The following is a 25,506-nucleotide window of genomic DNA, read 5'->3' on the forward strand; positions in this document are numbered from 1 at the left end:
CAGGTGAGGATGGTTACCTTTACTAGCCATTCAAACCTTGTTTTAGTCAACTTGTGTGCATTTTATCAAGCCAAAATCCCCTGGGTATGGAAACATTTGATCAGGGTCATTTGGGTAGTTTCTGTTGCCATTAGGATTTAAAAGGAGTAAACACAGTTGGTTTATAATAAATGGCTTCAGCCAAACACTAACCATGAGTGAAAATTGTTTTTTTTTTTTTGTCATTCATATTCTCTGAAAAATGACCAAGAAATCATAAATTCTGCCAGGGTATGTAAACTTATGAGCACAACTGTGTATATAATCATCTCTAGCTATTGAGAGAGTCTCCAGTCCTTATCTACGTACATGCAATGTGTATGTGACCAAATGTATTGTTCACAGCAGGCTTAAATAATGTGGATACCTCACTGTTCTATGGAGTTCTTCTCATCAGGGTTCCTTATCTTTTCCAGGAGAAGAAGGCAGCCTTGGAGAAAGAGAGAGATGAGCGCATAGCAGAAGGGGAAATCGAGAACCTGTCTGGAGCTCGGCACCTGGAAAGTCAGAAGCTTGCCCATATCCTGTCTGAGAGAGAAGAACAGATCAAACACATCCCGTCAGATGGTCATTGCATGTACAGAGCTATTGAACATCAGCTGAAGGAGCGGGCTGTGAATCTGACTCTTTCCAGTCTCAGGCACCAGACTGCAGACTACATGCAGAGCCATGCAGATGACTTCCTGCCGTTCCTAACCAATTCTGCTACAGGGGAAATGTACACCCAGGGTGAGATATATATTTATGTCAAAATGTATCCATGTCTTTAGGCAATTGTGCATACAAATGATGGGCTAGTGCAGGGGTGCCCAACCGCTGGCCCGCGGTGCCATCTGATGTGGCCCGCAATGTCTTGCTCTGAGATGGCGTGTCGGCAAGCCCAGATCGCGGGTTTCCGACCCACCATCTCCGAGCATCGGCGCAAAAAACGGAGCCGCCGCTAGAGGAAGCAGAGATGATGCTTCCTGTATAGCGCCGGCTCCTTCACAGGCGGAGTGATAACAAATGCACTCCGCCTGTGAGAGGAAGCATTGGCTCTGCTCGCTACTGCAGCTGCATGCTTCTGTCGCACTAATGCACGGGAACCCGCGATCTGGGACCGCAGTACCAGTACCCGCCAGCAGTACCAGCCCTGGAGGACAGCCAGCAGCAGCCACCAGCCATAACCACTTGGGGGACAGCAGCAACCAGCTGCAGGAATCCTGAGGCAGAAGTGAAGATTGAGGTCAGTTGAGGAGCAGGTAAACCGCTGTGCATCAGTGTGAAAGCGGCCTTAGGCCCCTTTCACACGATCGGTCTGGTCGGTCTGCCTGTCTGTTTTTTAGGCAGACCCTCCATTCACCTCAATAGAGAGGCAGATGTAAACAGACTTGTGTCTGTTTTCACCCGCCCTATCTACAATCTGATCTGTCTAAAAAAACAGAAGGGGATCTGTCCCCTTCTGTCTGAGCGGATTGGAGGGCCTTTAGGGTAGAGCGGACTGCGTCTGCTCTACATGTGCAGAGCGGACACAGACCTGCCATCTGCCTGCTACGGTCATTGTGGCCCGCGACCGGTTACCAAGTGGCCCTCGCTCCTCAAAAGGTTGGGCACCGCTGGGCTAGTGTGTACCAGGTAGTGATTTTGTAAAGGATTTAGGGGTAAATATGTGTTTTTTATTTTTTTTTCAGCATAATAATACAACACATATAAACATAGGTGTCTATAGTATAGGACGGAACATATTAATATATATCGTTTCAAATTCAATGAAATTAATATTCTATAAGAGTCCAGTGAGTTTGTCTCCTCTGTCGGACGGTTAACAGTGTTTGACATGGAGAAACAAGGAGAACTGAGAGAACATAAAGTAGTAGAACTACTGCTGGTCATTATAAAAGAGAGAAGGAGAGAAAGTAAGGAAGAAGAGAGGAAAAGGAGAAAAAAAGATGGGTGGGTGAGGAGGGAAGGAGGAACCGAGAACCGAGCGTGCCATGACGTCTCAGTTGTATAAAGAGCGTGAGGAACTAGCATTAGGGTTGAACTTGAGGCATCAGCAATGTTTTCAAGGAATCAGAGGAAGAGTAATCAATCCATAAGAGCCATAAGGTCCTGAATTTATCGTAGGTGTCAGAATCTAGGGCCAACATCTCCTCCATTTGCATGATATCATTAACTAAAGAGACCCATAGGGACAATGGAGGGGGTAGAGGTAGATTTCCAGAATAGGGGGATAAGTTGCCTTGTGGCCGATAGAAAGAAACGTAGCAGACTATCCTTCTGTGATGCTATGGAACCAGGAAACATGGACAGTAAGGCTATTTCCGGTGATGGCGTCAGGGGTCGATTATAGAGTGTATTATATATGGCAAAGACCTGAGACCAAAGGAGCTGAACGGCCGGACATGCCCACCAAATATGGAGGTAGCTACCATCTGATGAGCCACATCTTCAGCATACCGGGGGCATAGATGGAAACAGAGAGAGGGTCCCTGTACCATCGAGAGAGGAGCTTAAAGTTTTTCTCCTGAGAGTAACAGGAGACTTTTTGTGCGTGAAGTAGTACGATTTCTGCCAATCCGTTGTATGGAGTTCCTTTCCCAGATCTGTGGGCCACTTCCTTGTGTAGGGGGAGGTTGATCATGTATCGGTGGGTGTAGCATTGTGTATATGGAGGAGAGCAAGTGTCTTGGCGTTTCTGAGAGAGAGCACAGTCGCTCGAAATCCGTTAGGGGTCTGTGAGTCTGGGACGAGGAGAATAGTTCAGAACAAAAGGAGGATAAGCGCAGGGTTGTGAGCCAGTTACGATTTTGTAAAGGATTTAGAGTTGTCCTGAGCAAGGACCTTCAGCTGTGAGAACCACAGATTCTGCAGGGGCCATGAGTACCATTGTTACCACCTCTCTTCAGGTCATTGTGAAGGAATTGCTTCTTTGAGTGGTCATATATTTTAAGTCATAATCCCGTATGTAATTGTGACGGCAGGTGTTTTTATTTTTTTCCTGCAGCTGCTGTCACATTTTAAAATTGCAGCCCCAAACAGCTGCATCATTCATTCACAGAGATCTATGAAGAAATTACAAGTCCTATCTTCCACAGCAGCAGTCCGATTGTAGTTCTCAATGGACTGCAAGGGCGCTGATATCTGCCCTCTTAGGTCATTGAAATTTCCCTCAGCTCTTCTTTTTATTTTTTTCCCTGGTTTAAATTGGGGGGGGTCGACCGATATCGGTTTTAATTTTTTTTATTTTTTGGCCGCCTTTCAGGCCGATGGCGATAACAAGTGCCAATATTCTGTACATCCGTCACCTGCCACCCAGATGCAGCTTGTCACTACTTGCACCGCTTCTGGCAGCCTCTCCTCAGCGCATAATCTTCCACATTTGGGCGGGCGTGACGGTGAGAGATGACCATCTCTCTGCTTGCCAAGAGCAGGGGGCAGAACAGTGGTGATGTGAGGCAGGGAGTGAAATATGATATCAATTTTCTGCTGCCCACCGCACCGCTGACCGAGATCGTCAGAGACTGCAGCAAGCGCCACACAGGGACGGGGAAGGAGGTCTGACCAATATCGGTAAGATTTTGACCAATGGCAATTATTTGAAAAATTTGAATACCTGACCTCATACGGCCGCTCCGCTAATCAGTCGACCCCCCCACCCCTAGTTTAAACTGCTAACTCCATCAGTACACCATGTAATGGAGATTAACAAAGACAGAGCTGTTTAAAATCCAACCTGTGTGTCGACTCTTTAAATACAAATACTCGTTAAATACAGTGGAAATCGGTTTAGGAGCAGGAAGTAAAGTCTTCAAAGGATCGCCAGATGAGAAAAAATCATCTTCTGTGTGGTGGTTGTAAAGTCTGAAAGTTTTTTGAATTCATACATTCTATGCATGAAGGTAAAAAACCTTCTGTGTGCAGCCCCCCCTAATTCTTTCCTGCCCCCGATCCATTGATGTGCAAAGGCTCTCCCAGGTCTCTCTTCCCCGATTAGCTGAGACACAGCAGTGGGAGCAATTGGTTCCTGCTGCCATCAATCACAGCCATTGAGGGAAGGGGGGCAGGACTAAGCCACAAAGGTGGTTCATCAGTGAGCACGCACAAGTGCCCTCGGAACAGGAGCAGCTTCCTCTGGGGGCACTCTGCAAGGGGGAGCGACCAGAAGAGTCACCGGGGGACCCAAGAAGAGGAGGATCTGGGCTGCCTTGTGACCTACCACTGCACACAGCAGGCAGGTATGATCTGTTTATTATTTTAAAGCACAAATCCCCCCCCCCCCCCCCCCAAAAAAAAAAACAAGGCTTTAAAGTGACCCTTTCAGCACAGGGTCACTTGTACAGGGCATCCAGAATGTATTCACAGTGCTTCACTTTTTCCACATTTTGTTTATGTTGCAGCCTTATTCCAAAATGGATTAAATTCATTATTTTCCTCCGAATTCTACAAACAATACCCCATAATGACAACTTGAAAGAAGTTTGTTTGAAATCTTTGCAAATTTAATAAAAATTAAACAAAAAAAAAAATCACATGTTTTCACCATCCCAGGCATGTCCACGGGATTTGGTTATTCTGGCGCAGCCGAAGTGGGGTAGGAATGCACACTGAGCTGCACATGCACAACTCTCCATGCATTTGGTTGAAAGCTTTGAGCTGGCAGTTAAGTGTGCATTATTGGAGAAGAGACATAGCGTGTGTCTTCTGCAATAAAAAGCTGCCTCCTCGCGGTTTTTGAAAAATGTTAATTCAGTTCCTCTTTAAAGGGGTTGTAAACCCTCCTAAAGCACGTTCACTTACAGGTAAGCCTAGATTAAGGCTTACCTGTAGGTGTTTGCATTATCTCCAAAACCTACACGGTTTAGGAGATATATGCAGAAAGGAATGCATCGTTGTCTACGGCGCATGCACGCCGTGACCTTGCAGGTGTTGTGAATTGTAGATGCCGTGATATTGCCGGAAATTCCGTGCATGCGCGGTGATAACGGGAAGATAGCTCCGAGGGGACATGGTGGTGGTGGACGGGACCAGAGAGGACTTAGATCTCAGGTAAGTTACACAAAATGAGCTAGTATGCTGTGCACATTTAGTGCTGATCCTTGAGAAGTTCACTTTTATGGCAGTTTTATCAGCTTTGGGCTGTGTTGATGGTAACATGGATTTATTTGGGAATAAATTGTTCTAGAACAGCTAAATGCAAATACTCCAACCACCTCCATATAGTGGTTCTGTGCATATGCAGCGTATATTCAACTGCTGTTTGGATCAATTGGATTTGAATAACCAAAGCTCTATGGGCCCTTTCCCACGTACGGATCCCGTGAGGATCTGTACCTTTAATTATCCGCTTTCTCAGTGGGGATCGCTCTGTTGATCCCTGCTGAGCCGGCAGATGACGGGGCGGTCCCTGCACACTGTGCAGGGACCGCCCTGTCAGATCTCCGCTCTCCCTTATGGGGGGATCGGATGAACACGGACCGTCTGTCTGGGTTCACCCGATCCGCTCTGCAGACAGAAGGAAAAATAGAGTTTTCCTCCGTCTGCAGAATCGGACCATAGTGGGGACCAATGAGACACATAGGGATACATGTATGTCCGTATTTCATCCAAAAACGGATGAAGGAAATACGGACATACTGTCCGTATGTATGAAAGGGGCCTTATGCCACACGTACACACGACCGTTTTTCGCAATGTGAAAAATTCAATTTTTTTTTTTTTTTTTAATGTCATGAAAAACGATCGTGTGTGCTCCAGAGCATTTTTCGAGACTTTAAAAATGTGCATTAAAAATTTAGAACATGCTCTAAATTTTCATGTCTTTTTTTAACGTTGTTGTTTTTAATGTCGTAATAATGGTCGTGTGTGGGCTTTAACGACATGAAAACAACACGCATGCTCAGAAGCAAGTTATGAGACGGGAGTGACCGTTCTGGTAAAACTAGCGTTCGTAATGGAGATACCACATTGGTCACGCTGTAACAGACTGAACAGCGCAAAGCGTCTCTCACCAAAGTTTTACTAACACAAAATCAGCAAAAGCAGCCCCAAGGGTGGCGCCATCCCAATGGAACTTCCCCTTTATAGTGCCGTTGTACGTCACCGCGTTTTGCTTAAACTTTTTTTTTTTTTTTTACGATCGTGTGTTGACAAGGCAGGCTTAACAATAATCGGGTTGAAAAAAACATTGGCCCAGATTCTCAAAGGACTTACGACGGCGTAGCGCCATGTACACCGTCATAAGTCCGAATGAGAGCCGTCGTATCTATGCGGCTGATTCTTAGAATCAGTTACGAATACATTCGGCTAAGATACGAGCGGCGTAAGTCTCTTACACCGTCGTATCTTAGGGTGCATATTTACGCTGGCCGCTAGGTGGCGCTTCCGTAGATTTCCGCGTTGAATATGCTAATGAGCTATATTCGCCGAAGACATACGCCGGCGTAATGTTACCCCTCATAAAGCAGGGGTAAGTCATGTTAGGTATGGACGTCGGAACAGCATCGTGTTTTATGTTGTTTGCGTAAGCCGCCCGTGAATGGGGCTGGACGTAAGTTACGTTCACGTCGACTAGGCATTGAGCGGGCGTAATTTAATTTGAAAATTCGACGTGATACTGAGCATGCGCCGTTCGAAAAAAGCGTCATTTACGTGGGGTCATGATTAGTTTACATAAAACACGCCCCCCTCCTCATTTGATTTAGGCGCGCTTACGCCGGCAAAATTACGCTACGCCACCGTAACTTTAGACGCAAGTGCTTTGTGAATACAGCACTTGCCTCTCTAAGTTTCAGCGGCAAAGCGTAACTACGATACGCTATGCCCGCCTACATTTACTGAATCTGGCTTTCTGTTTTTTTTTTTCTAGACCATTAAAAATGGTCGTGTGTACGCGGCATAATAGTTTCATGTTTCAGTTCTGGATTGTTGGAGCTGTTTAGTCTGCTGTTGGTGTGGCTCAGAATACGGTTTTGTAGATGGGCAATGGTAATACTTCAGGCTTTCCCGTCGCTGCCTGTGTCTCATGCATAATTCCTATTGGCTGTCCAGCAGCGGAGTCCTCTCATACTCAGAAATTGCACCAGTGAGCGACTTGAATGGTGGACTTGGGTAAGTATAACTTGCTTCACCATAGCCTTCCGGGATAGGTTAGAGCTGGGTGGGAGGGCGGTTTGGGAGTTTATGCTTATTTAGCTTGAGCTTTTAGGCTGGGGTCACACTGCCGGGCAGAGCGGCTCACAGCAGGGGGGTCTGGTGCGTCCCCTGCTTACCATTTCAGGTCTGATTTTCAGTCCGAATTTTGGGCTGAATTCAGGTCTGAAACGAACCAGAAGACGCACAAGACTCCTGTGCAATTCACTCTGCAGCCATCCTGGTGATATGAGAACTGGTTCCATCGAGAGCTGGTCACAGTCTTCTGACATTTGAATTGGATGCGAGGAAATCCACATCCAATTCGCACTAGTGAGAATCCAGCCTAAATGACATACCAGTGATATGATTTAGTTTATAGCTAGATATTTTATTATATGCTCTTCTTTGAGTAGAAGTTCACTGAATTAATTTAAATGACTGTTTAGTGTAACTGTCACATTTTTCTTGCACAGATGAGTTTGAGAAGTACTGCAGTGAAATTGCAAACACACCAGCGTGGGGTGGACAGTTGGAGGTAAGAATCGACTTTGATTTTTATTTATTTTTTGAGCCAAAATGCTGATTTGTAAGAAATTCTCAGCATAGGGTTGCCCAACCCCAAATCTTAAAGTGATTGTAAACGATCACCTTGTGAAACAACCTGTTCAGTTTTAGAAATGGGGGGGGGGGGGGAATGTTTTGTATAGATATAAAAATACATTTTAAATACCTTATTGTCCCTTTTTTATAAGGCCCCTTTCACACTGGGGCGGTGGCGGTATAGCGCCGGTAAAAATATCGGCGCTATACTGTTGATTTTTCTGCGGGATTCGGCTGCTAGCGGTGCGATATTAACCCCTGCTAGCGGCCGATAAAGGGTTAATACCGCCCACAATGCACCTCTGCAGAGGCGCATTGCGGGCGGTATTGCCGCGGTTTCCCATTGTTTTAAATGGGAAGGAGCGTTATACATACCGCTCCTCTCACCGCTCCAAAGATGCTGCTAGCAGGAGATTTTTTTCTCTCTCCTGCCAGCGCATCGCCTCAATGTGAAAGCCCTCCGGCTTTCACGTTGAGGTTGCTGGGCAGGTGTTTTTCAAGCGGTATATAAGCGCTATTTTTAACGCTGTACCGCCCTAAAAAACTCCTCAGTGTGAAAGGGGTCTAAGTGACCACATTCCCTCTGTTCTCAGCTGCATTAGAGCTGGGGGAGGAGAAGCTGCAGCACTCTGGTCTTCCCAGTAAATAGTAGTGAAGAGGTGGTTTAATATACCAAGTCTGATCATTGGAGGAGAGTACACAGAGTTCCCAGCATAGCTAGAGAATTGACCAAATTTTGCTCTCCTGCTAAGCATGGTCCGTTTTTACTAGGAAAGTGTGACTGGCAGGAACACCAGGGATTTCACACAAGGGAAGCAATACAAAGAGAACAGGATACTTTATCATACAAGAGTGCTCCTAATCTCAGCTTGTTACCTGTATAGAAGACACCTGGGAGCCAGAAATCGTGCTGATTGATAGGGGATCAAATACTTATTTCTCTCATTAAAATGCAAATCCATTTTTATAATTTTTTTTTTTTTTTTTTAAATACGTTTTTCTGGATATTTTTGTTGTTCTGTCTCTCACTGTTAAAATAAACCTACCATTAAAATTATAGACTGATCATTTCTTTGTCAGTGGGCAAATGTACAAAATCAGCAGAGGATCAAATACTTTTTTTCCCTCAGTGTGTGTGTGTGTGTGTGTGTGTGTGTGTGTGTGTGTGTGTGTGTGTATACATATGAACCAAATGAAATCTTAATACCAATATTGTCACAAAGAATTACTTCCAGTAGCAGTCTGCATAAATATGATCCTGTTTTGGCATTCACATATCAACTCTACATATGGCAAATATCAGGGTTCACCATTTGTGTACCCAAAATGTGGTCGTTTCTGAATAGATGTTCAGACATTATATATGTATTCTGATAATTGTCAATAAGGCCCCATTCACACTTACGAATGGCAATTACTGATTACATGTAAGAGACCCCCACAGGGGTTCCTAGTGATTGGCCCAATTGAAAGCAATGAGAATCTGTCGGCTGCTGCAGCTAATCGCGGCCAATAGCAGGTAACGGCTCGTGGAGAAATTGCTTGCATGATTGCCCCTGGACACAGTCGGTCTCCATGTTACCGGCTGTGATTGGCTGTGGGAACTGCCAGCCTCCTGCTGTTTTCAGTGGGGCTGCCAGCCTGCCACCCACATTTACTCACCCTGCTGGGTCTCCTTCATGTAATTGGTAACTGCCCCATTCGCAAGTGTAAATAGGAGGCCTTAGGCTCGATTCACACCTATGCATGTTGCTTTTGAGTGTTTTTGCAATGCTTTTTGCGGTGCTTGCTGCGTTTTTTGACGTGTGTTTTTACCGCGATTTGCGGTTTTTTTTTTTTTGCCAGTAATTTACATTTTTTTACATTTCCTTTAACAACCAGCTATAAACGGGTTAAAAAAAACGCAAAATCGCGGTACTTGCGTTTTGGATGCGGGTCCATTGAATTCTATTGCATGTAAAACGCTGCTTTTTGCAGGGAAAAAAGTCCCTGACCCTTTCCAAAAATGCAGAGGCACAAAAAAGCATTGATGTGAACATGTTCCATAGGAAACCATGTTAAAAAATTTCCCTGCATTTCTGCAAAATGCATCAAAAAAAGCATTAGTGTGAATGGAGCCTTAGGGTATTGGGTATGTGTTTTTTACTGAATCCAAACAATATACAAACTAGTCTCTTTTTACTAGCAGATAACAGGGCAACGGGGAAGAGCTATCAAGGAACCCTGGCCCGGATTCAGGTAGATTTGTCCCTTATTTGCGGAGGAGCAGGGCAGCGTTTTTGCCCTGCGCCCCCGCAAATTTACTGCGCTACCCGCGATTCACAGAGCAGTAGCTCCGTAAATTGCGTGTGCGCTGTGTAAACTTGCCCTGCGTAAGGGCGCCTAATGTAAATGATCCCGTAGGGGGCAGGAATCATTTAAATTAGGCGTGCCGAGCGTAGAGCGCATGCTCCGTCGGGAAACTTTCCCGACGTGCATTGCGGCAAATGACGTCGCAAGGACGTCATTTGCTTAAAAGTGAGCGTGAATGGCGTCCAGCTTACGCAAAGGACGTAGATTTCAAATATCGCGACGCGGGAACGACTGGTATCCTTTAGCATTGGCTGCCCCTGCTATTAGAAGGGGCAGCCTTACGCTAAACACGCCGTACGGAAACGACGTAAATTGCGTACGCAGGGCTCGCGCAACATTGTGAATCGGTGTTAGTATGCAATTTGCATACTATACACTGAGCACAATGGGAGCGCCCCCTAGCGGTCATCGCTAGAATGCAGCCTAAGATATGCGTGGCATAAGAGCCTTATGCCACGCAGATTTTAGGCTGCAGTCGGTGTTACGATGTTCCTGAATCAGGAGCATTCGCTACGCCGGGGCAAGTAAGCAATTGCGCTGTGTAACCTATGGTTACACAGGCGCAATTGCTACTTGAATCCGGGCCCCTGTCTTTTTATCGATTTAAAAAAAAAAAAAAAAATATTGGGTGGATTTTGCATGACTTTGAGGATCAAAATTTTTTGAGCATCCAAATTGATAAATGTGAACAAAATTCAATAAAGGAAATATTTCAGAGGTGAATTCTCAATGAGTGGAATTCCATTCCTGAGCCACATTGGTTTTCTCATTCTGGACCATGCACCTGATATTTATACTTTAGGACAGGGGTCAGCAACCTGTAGAAGAGCCGCATAAGCCAATGACTCCTCTATAGTGCTGGCTCCTGTCCTATGTGGAGTGATACCAACTGTACTCCACCTCTTATCCCAGCTAGTGGTCTTCAGAGTGGTGCCAGCAGCAGAAAAGGTCAGTGGATCTGCAACTTTCCTGGGCTAATTGTGCTTTGCCATAGACTTCTATTACATTCTGTGGGTTTGGTGCGCTTTCATAAAGTGCGCCACACCTGCAGGATATAATAGAAGTTTATGGCAAATATGCAGTTAGCCCAGGAAAGCTGCAGACACGGTACAGGTAAACCACAGCACATCAGTGTGAAAGTAGCATTATGGAAGCCTCAGAACAGTAAGGGTTCATTTTAAATTTGCAGTTTTGGGGAGTGATAAAACCCCATAGTTAAGATGTGTTTTTTACCACCCCTGCCCCAACCATACCCCCTTTAGCTGCAGTGGCCAGGGGGGTACACATGTCGCAGCCGCAACAGGAGTTGTATGTGCTGTCATGGTTGGTGGGTGGCACCTGCCAAGCATGACCCATTCAAGCGAATGAGGCCACTCTGCAAGTGCCCTGCAACCTTGTGCAGTACAGCAAACAATGGGTTAAAGCCGGCAGCATTGTTTTGCTTTGCTTTCTTACCGCCTGCTTTAACCCCTTGGAGCCTGCAGCCCTAAGTGTGCCCAGGCCGAATGCAACTAAAGGCTCATTCACAAATGCAGCAGGCACTGCTGCAGCTGCTCCTCTGAAAAGTGATCCAAGTGTGTTTGACAGGTGGTGAGGAGGCAATGTGTTGCTTCTGCGCCACTTGATTTAAACCCATGATTGCCATGCAATGTACACAATTGCAATACGGTAGTACGACAAGAGGTTTAAATCGGGTGCCAGGAGGTGACACTGTGCCCCGTGATCTTTGACTTCTCCCATATTGTTCAGGTGGATCTCCATCTCTTTAAGGTTGCCTACCCCTGGCTTAGAATGTCCAAAGATGGGCCCATTTCATACCAGTTCTGTGGTCTGACACGAGGATTGGGCTGTATAGGCCTTTTGCAGGTGTTGATAATGTGCCCATCGATTGTTGGTAGTACACATTATTTCACACAAAGTTGTTGTTGCATCTTTTGACACAATCTCAGCCTTCCCTTTTTAGTTTGAGAAAATGAAAGGACAAAGTTAATTACAACTGGGCCACTTTCACTTATTATGGGTTGTGTGTGTTTTGTGTGTGTGTGTGTGTGTGTGTGTGTGTGTGTGTGTGTGTGTTTTTGTGTTTTTTTTTTTTTTTTTCTCAAATTATTTTTATAATCAAATTTTGCAACCTGTTTCCTATTTTCTATTATAGCTCAGGGCCTTGTCTCACATCCTGAAGACCCCTATAGAAGTCATCCAGGCAGATTCCTCGCCTATTATTATTGGTGAGGAGTACACGGGGAAGCCAATCACTGTAGTGTAAGTATCCTGTTGGCCAATTTATAACTACTCTTTACAGACTTGAAGCAAAACCTATTGATCTTGTCAAAATGTCAGAGGTGCCCTGTGTCCTCTCCACACTTCTGTGTTCTCTATTTACCTTTCCCAGTTCTTGCCTTGGGACTACAAGTAGATTAATGTCTATGCTATAGAGCTGAAGACGGGTGGATTGAGTAGCTCAGCAAACAAAGCTGGGTACCTAGTCCACAAGCATTCTGTGGTATTATCCCACAATGGGAAGATCATTCTAGATGTGAGTTGTGACTCATGAACTTTTACTGAAATGAGAGCAGAAAGTTGTTTTGTTCATTTGGTTGGAGAGTAATGGAGAACATTGAATATAACGATGTGCTTAAAAGCTAAGTTCACCTTTTAATAAAAAAATAATTAAAAAAATGCACCTATTTTTGCATGAAAACAATTGAAATCCCCCCCCCCCCCCCCTCCACAGGAGCCTGAAAAGCATTGACCCCCGATTAGTAGATCACTAGTTTATTCATTCACAAATCTCTGTGTATGAATGATGTGTCTTTGTGGGTGGAGCCTGGCAGATTTTAAATGCAACAGCAGATGTGGGGGAGAGGAACCCCTGCACGCTGACACAAATGGGTTTGGGGGGTGAGAGGCAGGTACTTGGCAACATGTTCTATTCGAAGTACGGGTCTAACCTGTTCCTAAAGGTGAACTTGGCATTTACAGTGGTTGTAAAGGCCCCTTTTTTTTTTTTTTTTTTTTTTTTTACCGCTTGCCGACCAGCTGCCATAAAACTCTGAATCGCAAAAAGTGGCCCGGTCATTGACCAGCAAAATGGTCTGGGGCTGAAGTGGTTAACCTTCATGCAGGAGAATCAAACATAGTCAGTCAGAGTTTGGTGGGCAAAGTTCCCCGAAGGCCGTCCCTTCCAATGACCAATAAAACTGACACCATAGTTCTGCTTAGGAATACTGTACTGTGTCAAATACATTCAACTGGAAGTTTCTTCAGTTATGTGGCACTCAATATTCAGGACCGATGAATCGGATACAAAAGTGAGGGAAAGATGTGGAGAAATATGAAAATTGCTGCGAAAATATGAAAATACGAGTTGCCTGGCTGTCGTGCCGAACCTGTCTTCAGTAGTTTCTGACCCAGAACAATATGAGATAGCGCTATGACTTCTTGATTAGTCAGTGACTTAGAAAGTAGTGAAAACGGAGAGTCCAGTATGACAGATGCACAGCTAACATTACAGCAAACCTGTCCCCCGTCCCCCCCCCTCCATTCAGGTCAAAGCAACAGGTGTGCTTGAATACGCCCCCCCCCCCCCTCCCCACTGCTCCCCAGCATCTACATACCTTCCCTTAAAAGCTGCACCCAGGGAAAGGAAAACGTCTCCCTTGCAGTGGTGCTGCCTCTGCACTGCAAGTATTAAATGCTTGTTTAGGTCTAAGGGGCCGCATAAAAGCAAGTCTGCTTACAGGCTGTAGGACTGGTCCCCACGGTTTCTTCTCCCCTACACTCCAGCGGTCACAGCTCCCTTGACATCAAGACTAATGCAGAGCCCATTGCCTTGCATTGAACATGAGGACAGGTTACTGCCAAGAGCGTAGGAGTAGAGGAGCGTGTCATCTGGCAGAGGAATGGGGGATCGGAGTGTAGTTTATGCCACCTCTCCCCTAGATTTAAGCAAGCATTTAACCCTTGCAATGCGGGACCAGCCCCACAACAAGGGAGCAGTTTTACCGTCTCCAGAGATGGGCTTTAACTTCCCGCTTCTATGTTCTGTTAGAAACTGAAGGGAATATATAGTGTAGAGGCGCATATGACTCCCTTCATGTGAAAAAGTTCAGTTGGTGATTACTCTATCCCAACACCTGTACTGTTCATTTGTGAAACAAGGATTTTCTGTAAATCTTAAATTTGATATAAAACCACTTTTTAAAACGCACAAATAATAAATAAATATATGAATGAAATAAAATTGACCCTAAAAAGTACCAGTTACACTTACCGGTAACGGATTTTCTAGGAAGTCTTCCAGGACGGCACACCTGAGATGACGGTCCCACCTGACAGGAAACACAATCCACAGAGTTTAAAAGGTCCCACCCTTCCCTCAGTTATGACAAAGTATAGACCCACACCGGTGTCAGAGGGTACCTTCTGTGAGAACCAAACATCACCAACAATTAAGGGTAGGGAAGTAGGCCTGCCATCCTGGAAGACTTCCTAGAAAATCTGTTACCGGTAAGTGTAACTGGTACTTTTCTCCAGTCATCTTCCAGGACGGCACACCTGAGCAAGAAGTTCAGGCCTACCTTAGGGTGGGATCACCGCCTGTAGGACCTTCCTGCCGAATGCCAAGTCCTGAGGAGACAACAGCTCCACTCTGTAGTGCCCCAGGAAAGTTTTTTGGCTCGTCCAAGTTGCTGCTCTACAGATTTGATCAATCGAAGTGCCTGCCCTCTCTGCCCAGGAGGTCGCCAGAGATCTAGTTGAGTGAGCTTTAATGTGAGCTGGAACAGGATTACCTGACTGCTCATAAACTACTGCGATAGTCTGTTTAATCCACCTGGCTATCGTAGGCTTAGAGGCCAGAAGTCCTTTCTTTTGGCCGGAGAAATTAACAAATGATTTGATCTTCTGAATTCACTCACTCTATCTAAATAGGCTAAAAGGCATCGAACGTCTAAGGCCCCGTACACACGACCGAGTTTCTCGGCAGAATTCAGCCAGAAACTCGATCGGAGCTGGATTCTGCCGAGAAACTCGGTCGTGTGTACACTTTTCAGCGAGGAAGCCGACGAGGAACTCATCGGGCCAAATAGAGAACATGTTCTCTATTTTCTCGTTAGTCAATGGGAAAAGTCGGCCCGCCGAGATCCTTGGCGGCTTCAACACTGAACTCGACGAGGAACTCGATGTGTTTGGCACGTCGAGTTCCTCGGTCGTGTGTACAGGGCCTTATAAATGAAACCTTGCCTCTTTGTCATTTTTTGGGTTCTGACAAAAGGAGGGGAGGACAATCTCCTGTCACCTGTGGAATTCAGAGGTCACTTTTGGCAAATATAAAGGATCCAGTCTGAGGATTACCCTATTCTCTAGGAGCAACAAAAAAGGCTCTTTTATTGTCAAAGCTTGTAGGTCACTAACCCTTCTGGCTGTCGTGATTGCCAGACAGAAGGCCATTTTAAGTGAAAGAAACTTAACATAAATCTGAGCCACCAGCTCAAAAGGTTCTTTGGTTAGAGCATCTAATACCAGGGATAAATCCCAAGGTGGGAATCTAATTGTCCTTACCGGGGTTACCCTTTCCCTGGCTGTCAAAAATCTCTTTACCAGTGGGTTCAGGGCCAGCCTTTGGTCAAAGAACACAGACAAGGCTGCAACCTGAACCCTGAGCGTGCTCACTGCTAAGCCCTGGTCAACTCCCTCTTGGAGGAAATCCAGGACCAGGACCATGGGGATTATTTCGAGAGCACCTTCTCTAGGCTGGGCCCAGCGAGAGAAGACTTTCCAAACTTTAGTATATATATTTCTTGTGACTGGCTTCCTACACTGCAAGAGTGTCAATCACTTTTTCCGAGCATCCCTTACGCCTGAGGATCTCCCTCTCAAACACCATGCCGTCAGGGAATAAAAACCTGGATCGGGATGCAACACTGGTCACTAACACTGGTCACTGGTAGAGGAGATCGCATCTGGACGGGAGATGCATCGACCACCTTCTCAGTTTGAGGAGCCATGCTCGCTTCGGCCACCAGGGTGTGATCAGAATAAAGCATCCTTTTGACCTGGATAGCTTCTGCAGTACCCGGGGGATGAGTGCCAGTGGAGAAAAAGCATATGCTAGGGTGAACTCCCATTTCTGTGCTAGGGCATCGATCCCGTAGGCATCCTGCTCTCTGGTGAGAGAGAAGTACTTGTGGACTTTCCTGTTCTTCTTGAAGGCAAATAAATCTATTTCTGGTTGGCCAAAGTGTTGGCTTACCAGAGAGAAAACCTTGTTGTTTAGCTCCTACTCTCCCTGATGAATGGGCTGTCTGCTGAGGAAGCCTGCCTGATTGTTGAGGGAGGGAATGTCTTCTGACCGTGTAGAATAGATGCTCTCCATCCTGAACTTTTTGCAAACCAGGTATTGGTTTAGTTTTCATAGATTTATAATCAACCGGAATTTTCCGGATGGTTTTGGTACCACAAATATGTAGGAATAAAACCCCTGGCCGGTTTGATGTACTGCAACAGGAATGATGACCTTCTGTTCCGCTAGTTCCCGGACTCTCCAATAGGCCCCCTGCTTTTAATGGATCTTTGGGGAGATGGGTCAGGATAAAGTTTGGGGGGGAAGACAGGAAATTCTAGCTTGTATCCTTCCCTTATTAAATTTAGAATGTAAGGACTCTGAGTGATATTTTCCCACTGAGGGAGGAACCACGAGAGCCTTCCGCCAACTTTTATGCTGGCGTCATTTGGATTCTTTGTTGGAAGTAGTAGCCCCGGAAAAAAGGATCCCACCTTTTTCCTTGCCTTTACTGAATCCCCACTTTTTCTTCGGCTCATTCGTTACCTTTGAAATGTTTTTTTAAGGGGGGCCTCAAAAAAAATATCTTCCCTTTATCTTTTTTGGACTTGGCAGTCCCGGTCGAGTTGATCACCACAGTTCCCACAGCGCTTAGATTTGCCTCTAGACCTACTGGTGGTCTCCTGGGCAGAGCTTTCAGTCTCTGTAATGGATAAACAATAAACCCTGTTACCCATGGGCTATTCCTGTGGGGGATGGTGTTAATAGGGCCACCCCAGAATCACTCCCCCCCCCCCCCCCATCAGCTGAGTCACTCACCCCCTGTGGCGACTTGTGATGCTGGTATCGGTCCGTCCTTCTTGTCCATTCTGCTCTGGGCAGCCCACCCGTTGGGAAGGATCGCTCTGTGCAGGCTGGGGGGGGGGGGGGGAAGACGCAGGACCATGGACCCCTGCTCTGTTACCGCTATTGAGCGTGTGAAACGCTGCTCGCTGCCATTTTGCTGTAGCCCAAGCGCGGCGGAAATTACATCATCCGGGCACGCCGCTCCTACACTTCCGGTCATGCGCAGTGGCTATTGCGGGACGCCGAATACGGCATCGCGGTCTGGAGAAGCTCTCCTCTGTCCAGCCCTTCTGAGGAACTTCCCGACAGTCACAGAGACTCCCTCCCCCCCAAGGGGTTATCCGAGTGGCTCCTCCTCGCCATCCACTACTGTCAGGTAGGAGGAGAGAGTGGGAAAGCTGGTCCCTGGGGATGTGGACACCCTCACCGTGTCTAACACCCCCAGTATTCTCAGGGAGGTCCCTTGTAGTGCAGCACGTATTACTCCCTGAGAATAGGTAGAAGAGAGACCCCCCTGAAAATTAGCCAGAGCTTTAACTGACCCTGCAGTCTCCACTGACTGCCCTTTACAAAAAATAACAAATTATTTCGCTGCCATCCTGTGGGAAACACAATCAATAACTGAGGGAAGGGTGAGGCCTTTTAAACTCTGTTGTTGATTATGTTTCCTGTCAGGTGGGACCCGTCATCTCAGGTGTGCCGTCCTGGAAGATGACTGGAGAAACATATTTTTCTTTAAATGTCAACTACCTCAAAGACTAATCCACAGGAAACCCATGGACAGACTGAGATAAATGAATGTGTAAATGCTTTGCTAGCTGGCATTACTCTGCTGCCACCTTGTGATTATTCTTTAATATTACATCTTCCGTTTTGTCATGAGCTATCCGGTTATATTTATTACAGATTTTTATGTAGCACAAACCATTTACGCTGCACTTTTTACTTGTATTTTGTACATTCACATCACAGTCCCTGCCCTCAAAGAGTTTACAATCTAAGGTCCTAAGTCACATTTCTACATACACTTACTAGGGTTAATTTAGACAATTTTGTGTGTGTGTTTGTTTATTTTTTAAGATTTGAATATCCTTGTTTGTGTCTGTAATTGTTCTTTAAAAAATTAGCTTGTTTCTGTAAGCTGCTTTTCTTTCCTTTCAAGGGTAATCTATTGTTTTGTTTTTTTGTGTGAATGATTGGTGTCGGTATACTTTCAGTGAAAGTGTGTGCAGAATCCAACCAAAAAAAAAAAAATTATATATATATATATATAATCAAAAATGTAGATTATAAAAATGATTATACACTGCTCAACTTACAGTATAATTCTATGTTAATCTGTTCATTTTAAAGGTATACTTAAATCGCAAAAACACATGCAAATATTAAGTACTAGTACCTTTTTTGGTGATTTGTGATCCAAATTTGGATCTTGCAGCTCTCATGCTTGTATGCAAAACTAGAAGAATAATTATTTTTATATAGGATTTATAGAACTCCAACAGTTTTCAGTGCTTTACAAAGTGAGGGCAGACTGTTCAATACAATCAGAGGGACCTAAGAGGGGAAAAAAATACATATCATGTGATGATCCTAAACCTTTTGTCTTCTTTTTTTTTTTTTTTTTTTTTTTTCTTTCCAGATATATGCGACATGCTTATGGACTGGGGGAGCATTATAACTCCATAGAACCACTAAGTGATACACCTACAGAATAGTTCACTGTGCCAAATATTTACTGCTGCCAGAGTCTATTATGATTTGCTATGTGGTCTTTACCCTAGGAGCATTGGTTCCTTAACCTCATATAGAGGCAGCAATTTTAAAAGCAGAAGATCATGGTAGCGAACCAGCCAATCAATTCATTAAGAACTGCCCATGAACACCAATCATAAAGACTTCTGTGATCAATCTAGTGAGTTGATGAACCAAGGATAGTGGCTGCCTTCACTCACTCAGTGGGTACACAGTGGGGATTTTTCCTTTTGGTTTGTATCCGACAACCGTTTTGCAATTATTAATCGTGGAGAAAAAAATGTCTGGAACAAAATTTTATCCCTGAAGTGATCATCTCGCATCTGTTCAGAGATGTGGTTCTTTTTCCATAAATTGGATTGGTGAGTTGGCAGAAATAATCCACAGGACAGTTTTACACGATGGCTTCTACACTCTGAGCATCGCTGTGCAGTTGAGGAATTCTTCAGCTGCTTCTCACTTATTTTTCTGCTTCTGAGGAACTGTCATTAAAATCTGTACACATAAATAAGGGTGAACTCCGGGCAAAGCTCTGCAGCCAATAATCCATAGGTATAATGTATTCTCTATGTCAACAGTCTGCTCTTTGCTAGAAAAGCTAATGGTCCACATCAGATTTCAGCCTATTATAATGTATATGACTTGCTGGTGATCTGAGCAAAATGTAGACCCACCCACCCTGAGTGACAGGCTGGGTTCACACTAGTGCCAATTGGATGTAGGTTTCACTGCATCCAATTCGCAATAGCAAGAGATTGTGACTGGCTCTCTATGGAGCTGCTTCACATATCCCAGCAGCTTCTCCGGTGTGAATTGCACAGGAGTCCTGTGTGTCTTCTGGTCTGTGTCAGCTCCGAATTGAAACGGTCAATGGAGATGCACCAGACTTCAGCTATGAGCCGGAGCGTGCTGCGGTGTGAACCCAGCCTAATCGTTTGTTCTACAGACCGGAGGTGACGGAGTTAAGTCAGCACAGTGGTTTCTAGAGCTTATGTTTACTACCAGGAAATACTAAGTGGACAAAACCTGATATTATGTAGGTTTACTGATGTTGCTTGTCTTGACTAGATTTCTCTTTTACAAATATCAGGTAAAACCTGAAGAAGTTGGTAATAAACATCTTTGTCCTTCTGAAATGTTGTGCGTCTTTTATTTTTAAAGATAGTGGGTTGTTGTAGTCTTCACAGCCTTTTACTTTATACAGATTTTAGGTGATTTCATAATGGGTTCCGATCACACATGCGTGCAATTGGTCACTGTTTTTATAAATCCTGTGGCTGCTACAGGTGGAAAAAAATCTAATTTTAGAGATTGTGGAATAGCCTATTAAAGTGTTACTAAACCCAGGACCCTGCATTCACTATATCTGGTCTCCCACAGAACTTGGAAATCATTTTAGTAAATTTTAAACTGCTAAATACCATTTCTCATCAGCAGTATAAAGCAGTCTTATGACTTCTTCTAGTGCCCAGCTGAGTGTTGATAAAGCTTGTAGGAGTTTCATTCTCTTCTGACTGTCCTATGAGGCAGCAGGACCCCTGACCCTCTGTTTGAACGGTGCTGATTGGCCCTGTGCTGATCACATGCACCCTCCCAAATATTCGTTATCAATACACACCAAACTGAGCATGTGCAGAGTACCCCTAAGGCTCTGTACTATCAGCAGATGGATTTGGGGACTGTGGAAGGAGAGAATCGGAGAAGACAGGATCAAACAGCTCTTTTACACAATGCAGAAGATAAACCCCTTTCACAGTGAGTATAACATGCATGCTTTACTGCATATACAGACATACAGATATAAAATTGCAGGATGCTCACTTAAAGTCGGATGAGTTCATTTGAAACAGAAATTGAATGGCCAAAACATAAATCCACACTCTAAAGCAGGGATCCTCAAACTACGGCCCTCCAGCTGTTGTAGAACTACACATCCCTTGAGGCATTGTAACACACTGACCTTCATAGACATGACTAGGCATGATGGGAATCGTAGTTCCTGAACAACTGGAGGGCCGTAGTTTGAAGACCCATGCTCTAAAGTCTACTTTTCATCTGGACTGCAGAGCGAGACTTCTTAGGGTTCCCACAATGCTGCTGGCCATTTCCCATTGGTTGTCCATCAGTGGGGTTCTTGCAGGTTTCTGAAGACTTTAGCAGTGTTGTGTTAAATCCACAATGAGGCAGGGTTCGTCAAAATCCGGGTGCCCGGTTGCAATTGTGACTAGAATTGGCGACCTGGCGCCCGGGGAAGCTTGGGCCTGCCGAAGGCCACAAAGCAGCAGCCCGATGTGATCGCGCAGCGGGGGAGGTGGGGGTGCACGGAGATAAGAGATGCCCCATCTTGTGTCTCGGTGCTCCCCCACTGCGCCGGCCGGTAATTGAGGCAGGCCTAAGCTTCCTTCTGTGATCTGGTGCCATCTTGTGGTGGCCGTTGGCATGACAAGTAAACCAGCAATTCTAATGGCGCTTCCCCAGTGTTTTCACAGCCATCGCCTTCCCTCTAATTAGAGCCCCCAAACATTATATATATTTTTTTATTCTAACACCCTACAGAATAAAATTGCGGTTGTTGCAATACTTTGTCGCACAGTATTTGCGCAGCGGTCTTGCAAGCACATTTTTTGGGGGGAAAAAAAATAAGACAACAGTAAAGTTAGCCCAATTTTTTTTTTATATATATTATGAAATATAATGTTACGTCGAGTAAATTGATACCCAACATGTCACGCTTCAAAATTGCGTCTGCTCGTGGAATGGCGACAAACTTTTACCCTTTAAAATCTCCATAGGCGACGTTTAAAAAAATTCTACAGGTTGCATGTTTCGAGTTAGAGGAGGTCTAGGGCTAGAATTATTGCTCTCGCTCTAACGATCGCGGCGATACCTCACATGTGGTTTGAATACTGTTTACATATGCGGGCGCTACTCACGTATGCAGTTGCTTCTGCGCGTGAGCTCGGCGGGACGGGGTGCGTTTTCTGGCTCCTAACTTTTTTAGCTGGCTCCTAGATTCCAAGCAAATTTGTCAAACCCTGCAATGAGGGGTTGTAAACTGATCAGTCAGCAACATTTGTCCAGAGATGGGCATACAGATATGTGCTGGGCTTCTGCACTACTGCTTAGAATTTTGACACTACCAGGAGGGGGGAGGAGGTGCAACTGACAGACGGGGGTCCATGGAAGTTTTTCATCCTCCTGTTTGGAGGTCTAGATATAATCGTGCTGACATGAGCCGGTGCAGCAGCCATAGAACAACATTGTAACGATTTGTTGTATTTCTGCTGAAACATTTTTCCCCCTTATTTTCTATATAAAGGTCAGTAAACTGATCGCTATGAGGGTGACTTTAAAAAAAAAAAAAAAAAATCATAATTGTAAAAATATCTATTTATGCTCCTTCCATACCTGTAGGCCTTATGTAAGTGGAGTGATGTCTGCCCCAAATGTGATATTTTTCACAGCTCCATCCTGTCCTCCTTTTCTCTTGGACGGACCAGCCAATAAGACGAATGCCCCCTAGTGGTGCAAGAGAGCTATTTCTCTGAGCCTCATACATGCACAGCACTATCACTATCTACGGCCACAGATGACCTCAGCTGCTGCAATGATTCCTGAAGAAGAAAAATATGATAATGTGTTTGGCTGATAAAGGCAGAGGAGGAAATTTCTCCCCAGGCGTATCTATCAAGAGTAACGCCATCAGTTACTGATTATTGTCATTACAGTTGGGCGGCTATAGCAAGCATATACCATAGTTTGTAACGTTCACACAAACCAATTAATATACACTTATTGTAAAATGTACCTTTAAAAAAAAAATATACACTTATTGGAGAGAAGGCCGTCATAGAAGCGACGGGAGATCCGACTTGGATTCCCGCCAATTCTAGGTGCGGCATTTGGTATGCATTCCTGAGGGAGAACTCCACGCCAATTTTTAAATAAAAAAACGACATGGGTTCCTCCCCAGGAGCATACCAGGCCCTTAGGTCTGGTATGGGTTGTAAGGAGACCCCCCCCCCCTACACCGAAAAACCGACGTAGGGTGTCCCCCTACAATCCATACCAGACCCGTATCCAAAGCACGCTACCCGGCCAGTGGGACGAGCGAGCGCCCCCTCCTGAGCCGTACCAGGCTGCATGCCCTCAACATGGGGGGTTGGGTGCTCTGGGGCAGGGGGGCGCACTGCGGGGCCCCCCCACCCCAGAGCACGCTGTCTCCATGTTGATAAGAACAGGGCGTCTTCCCGACAACCCTGGCCGTTGGTTGTTGGGGTCTGCGGGCGGGGGGCTTATCGGAATCTGGGAGCCCTCTCAAATAAGGGGGCCCCCAGATACCGGCCCCCCACCCTAAGTGAATGGATATGTGGTTTTTAAAATAATTTATTAGTCTGCTCCGGGAGCCCCCCCTGTCTTCTTTAACTCTTTTAGCAGGTGGGGCTTCTTCTGCTCTCCGGGGGGGCGGGTCTTCCGCTCTCCGGGGGGGGTCTTCTCCGCTCTCCGGGGGGGGGTCTTCTCCGCTCTGGGGGGTCTTCTTCTATCTTTGCCGCTCTCCGCTGTTGACTCGGCGCACCCCGGTTCTTCTCGCGCTGTCTGGTGCCTTCTCCTTCAGCGCTGGCCGCCCGCTATCTTCGTGTGTTGGCTCAATTACTAGCAGGCGGCCAGCGCGGTCTTCTGTGACGTCGTTGTCTTCTCTTCTTCTCCCCCTTCTTCCGATGTTGACCCGTCGGCTCTTCACGCTGCAATGACAGGTGCGCGGCTTGCATCCGACTTATATAGGCCTCACAGTCCCATCATGCTCCGGTACCTACCCACGTGGTACCTACCAGAATTCCTTTTTAGCCTAAATTGATAAAGAAATTGTATTGCATCCTATGCATTAAGGTGAAAAAACACCTTGCAGTGTCTGGCCTCCCAGCCCCCCCCCCCCATTTTACTTACCTGAGCCCCGAATTTCCGTTTGTGCGTCCCAGCTGTCCTTCTCTCCTTGGGTTCCCGGCTTTGATTGGATAGATTGATAGCAGTGCAGCCATTGGCTCAGACTGCTGTCAATCAAATCCAGTGATGCAGGGCCGAGTCATACACTGAGTATATGGACACAGATAGCCAGATTCAAGTAGGGCGCCGCATCTTTAAGGCAGCGTATCGTATTTACGCTACGCCGCCTTAAGTCAGAGAGGCAAGTACTATATTTACAAAGTACTTGCCTCCTAACTTACGGCGGCGTAGCGTAAATGGGGCCGGCGTAAGCGCGCCTAATTCAAATGAGGATGAGGGAGCGTGTTTTATGTTAATGGAGGGTGACCCGACGTGATTGATGTTTTTACGAACGGCGCATGCGCCGTCTGTGTACATATCCCAGTGTGCATTGCTCCAAAGTACGCCGCAAGGACGTATTGGTTTCGACGTGAACGTAAATTACGTCCAGCCCTATTCTAGGACGACTTGCGCAAACGACGTAAAATTTTCAAATTTCGACGCGGGAACGACGGCCATACTTAACATTGACTAGGCCAACTATTTGATGGAATAACTTTACGCCGGAAAACGCCTTACGTAAACGGCGTATCTTTACTGTGACGGGCGCACGTACGTTCGTGAATCAGCGTATCTAGGCATTTACATATTCTACGCCGAACTCAACGGAAGCGCCACCTAGCGTCCAGCCTAAATATTGCACCCTAAGATACGACGGCGCAGGCTGTCGTATCTTAGATAGGTTTAAGTGTATCTCAGTTTGAGAATACACTTAAACTTACGACGGCGCAGATTCAGAGTTACGTTGGCGTATCTACTGATACGCCGGCGTAAATCTTTCTGAATCTAGCTAAGAGTGTATGACTCGGGAACGCGCCCACAAGGTAACCCCTTTGGGAGAGAGCTTCCCAGAGGGGGTTATCTAATGCGGGGAGGAGCTGCCGTGGGACCCCAGAAGAGGAGGATCGGGGCCACTCTGTGTAAAATGAACTGCACAGTGAAGGTAAGTATGATATGTTTGTTATTTAAAAAAAAAAAAAATGGGAACCTTTAGTGTCACTAACTTCATATGATTAGCAATGTTATTTAATAGCAAAATATATGTATAGTTTATACTATAAAAAAAAATTGCAGTTTGCTGCTAAAGTTTCTGGGTTTGTCTTGAAGAAAAGGTGGCAGCCCTACTTTAACCACTTCATTACCCAGGTATTATAGAATCTCCCATCTTGGGCAGGCATCATATGATGTCCTGGGCTTCCTAGCCATCTAGGGGGTGCGTGCTGCATCGCTCTGGACCTGGTGCCTGCGATGTCAGTCGGGCACCTGTGATTGCCTGTGAACACCGCAGGACCGTGGATCTGTGTGTGTAAACACAGATCCGTGTCCTGCCAGAGAAGAGAAGACCAATGGTGTGTTCCCAGTACAGAGGAACACCGATCTGTCTCCTCCCCTTGCGAGTCCCCTTCCCCTACGGTTAGAATCACTCCCTAGGACACACAATTAACCTCTTGATCGCCCCCTAGTGTTAACCCCCTTCC

The 25,506-nt window shown here is 45.8% G+C and overlaps 1 protein-coding gene across 2 annotated transcripts in view; it reads left to right on the forward strand.

Annotated features, from left to right (window-relative positions):
• OTUD6B (OTU deubiquitinase 6B) overlaps positions 1-20,124 on the forward strand; it is a 52,772-nt gene extending 32,648 nt beyond the window's left edge. For both annotated transcript variants that reach the window (XM_040354616.1, XM_040354615.1), the window contains exons 4-7: positions 456-768; positions 7,626-7,687; positions 12,260-12,366; positions 18,876-20,124. In XM_040354616.1, the coding sequence (XP_040210550.1) occupies positions 456-768; positions 7,626-7,687; positions 12,260-12,366; positions 18,876-18,951 (558 nt within the window). In that variant the 3' untranslated portion in view covers positions 18,952-20,124. The remainder of the gene's footprint in view (positions 1-455; positions 769-7,625; positions 7,688-12,259; positions 12,367-18,875) is intronic.
• The last annotated feature ends 5,382 nt before the right edge of the window (positions 20,125-25,506 follow it).

Source organism: Rana temporaria, chromosome 5, assembly GCF_905171775.1.
Source record: "Rana temporaria chromosome 5, aRanTem1.1, whole genome shotgun sequence".
Lineage (NCBI taxonomy): Eukaryota > Metazoa > Chordata > Amphibia > Anura > Ranidae > Rana > Rana temporaria.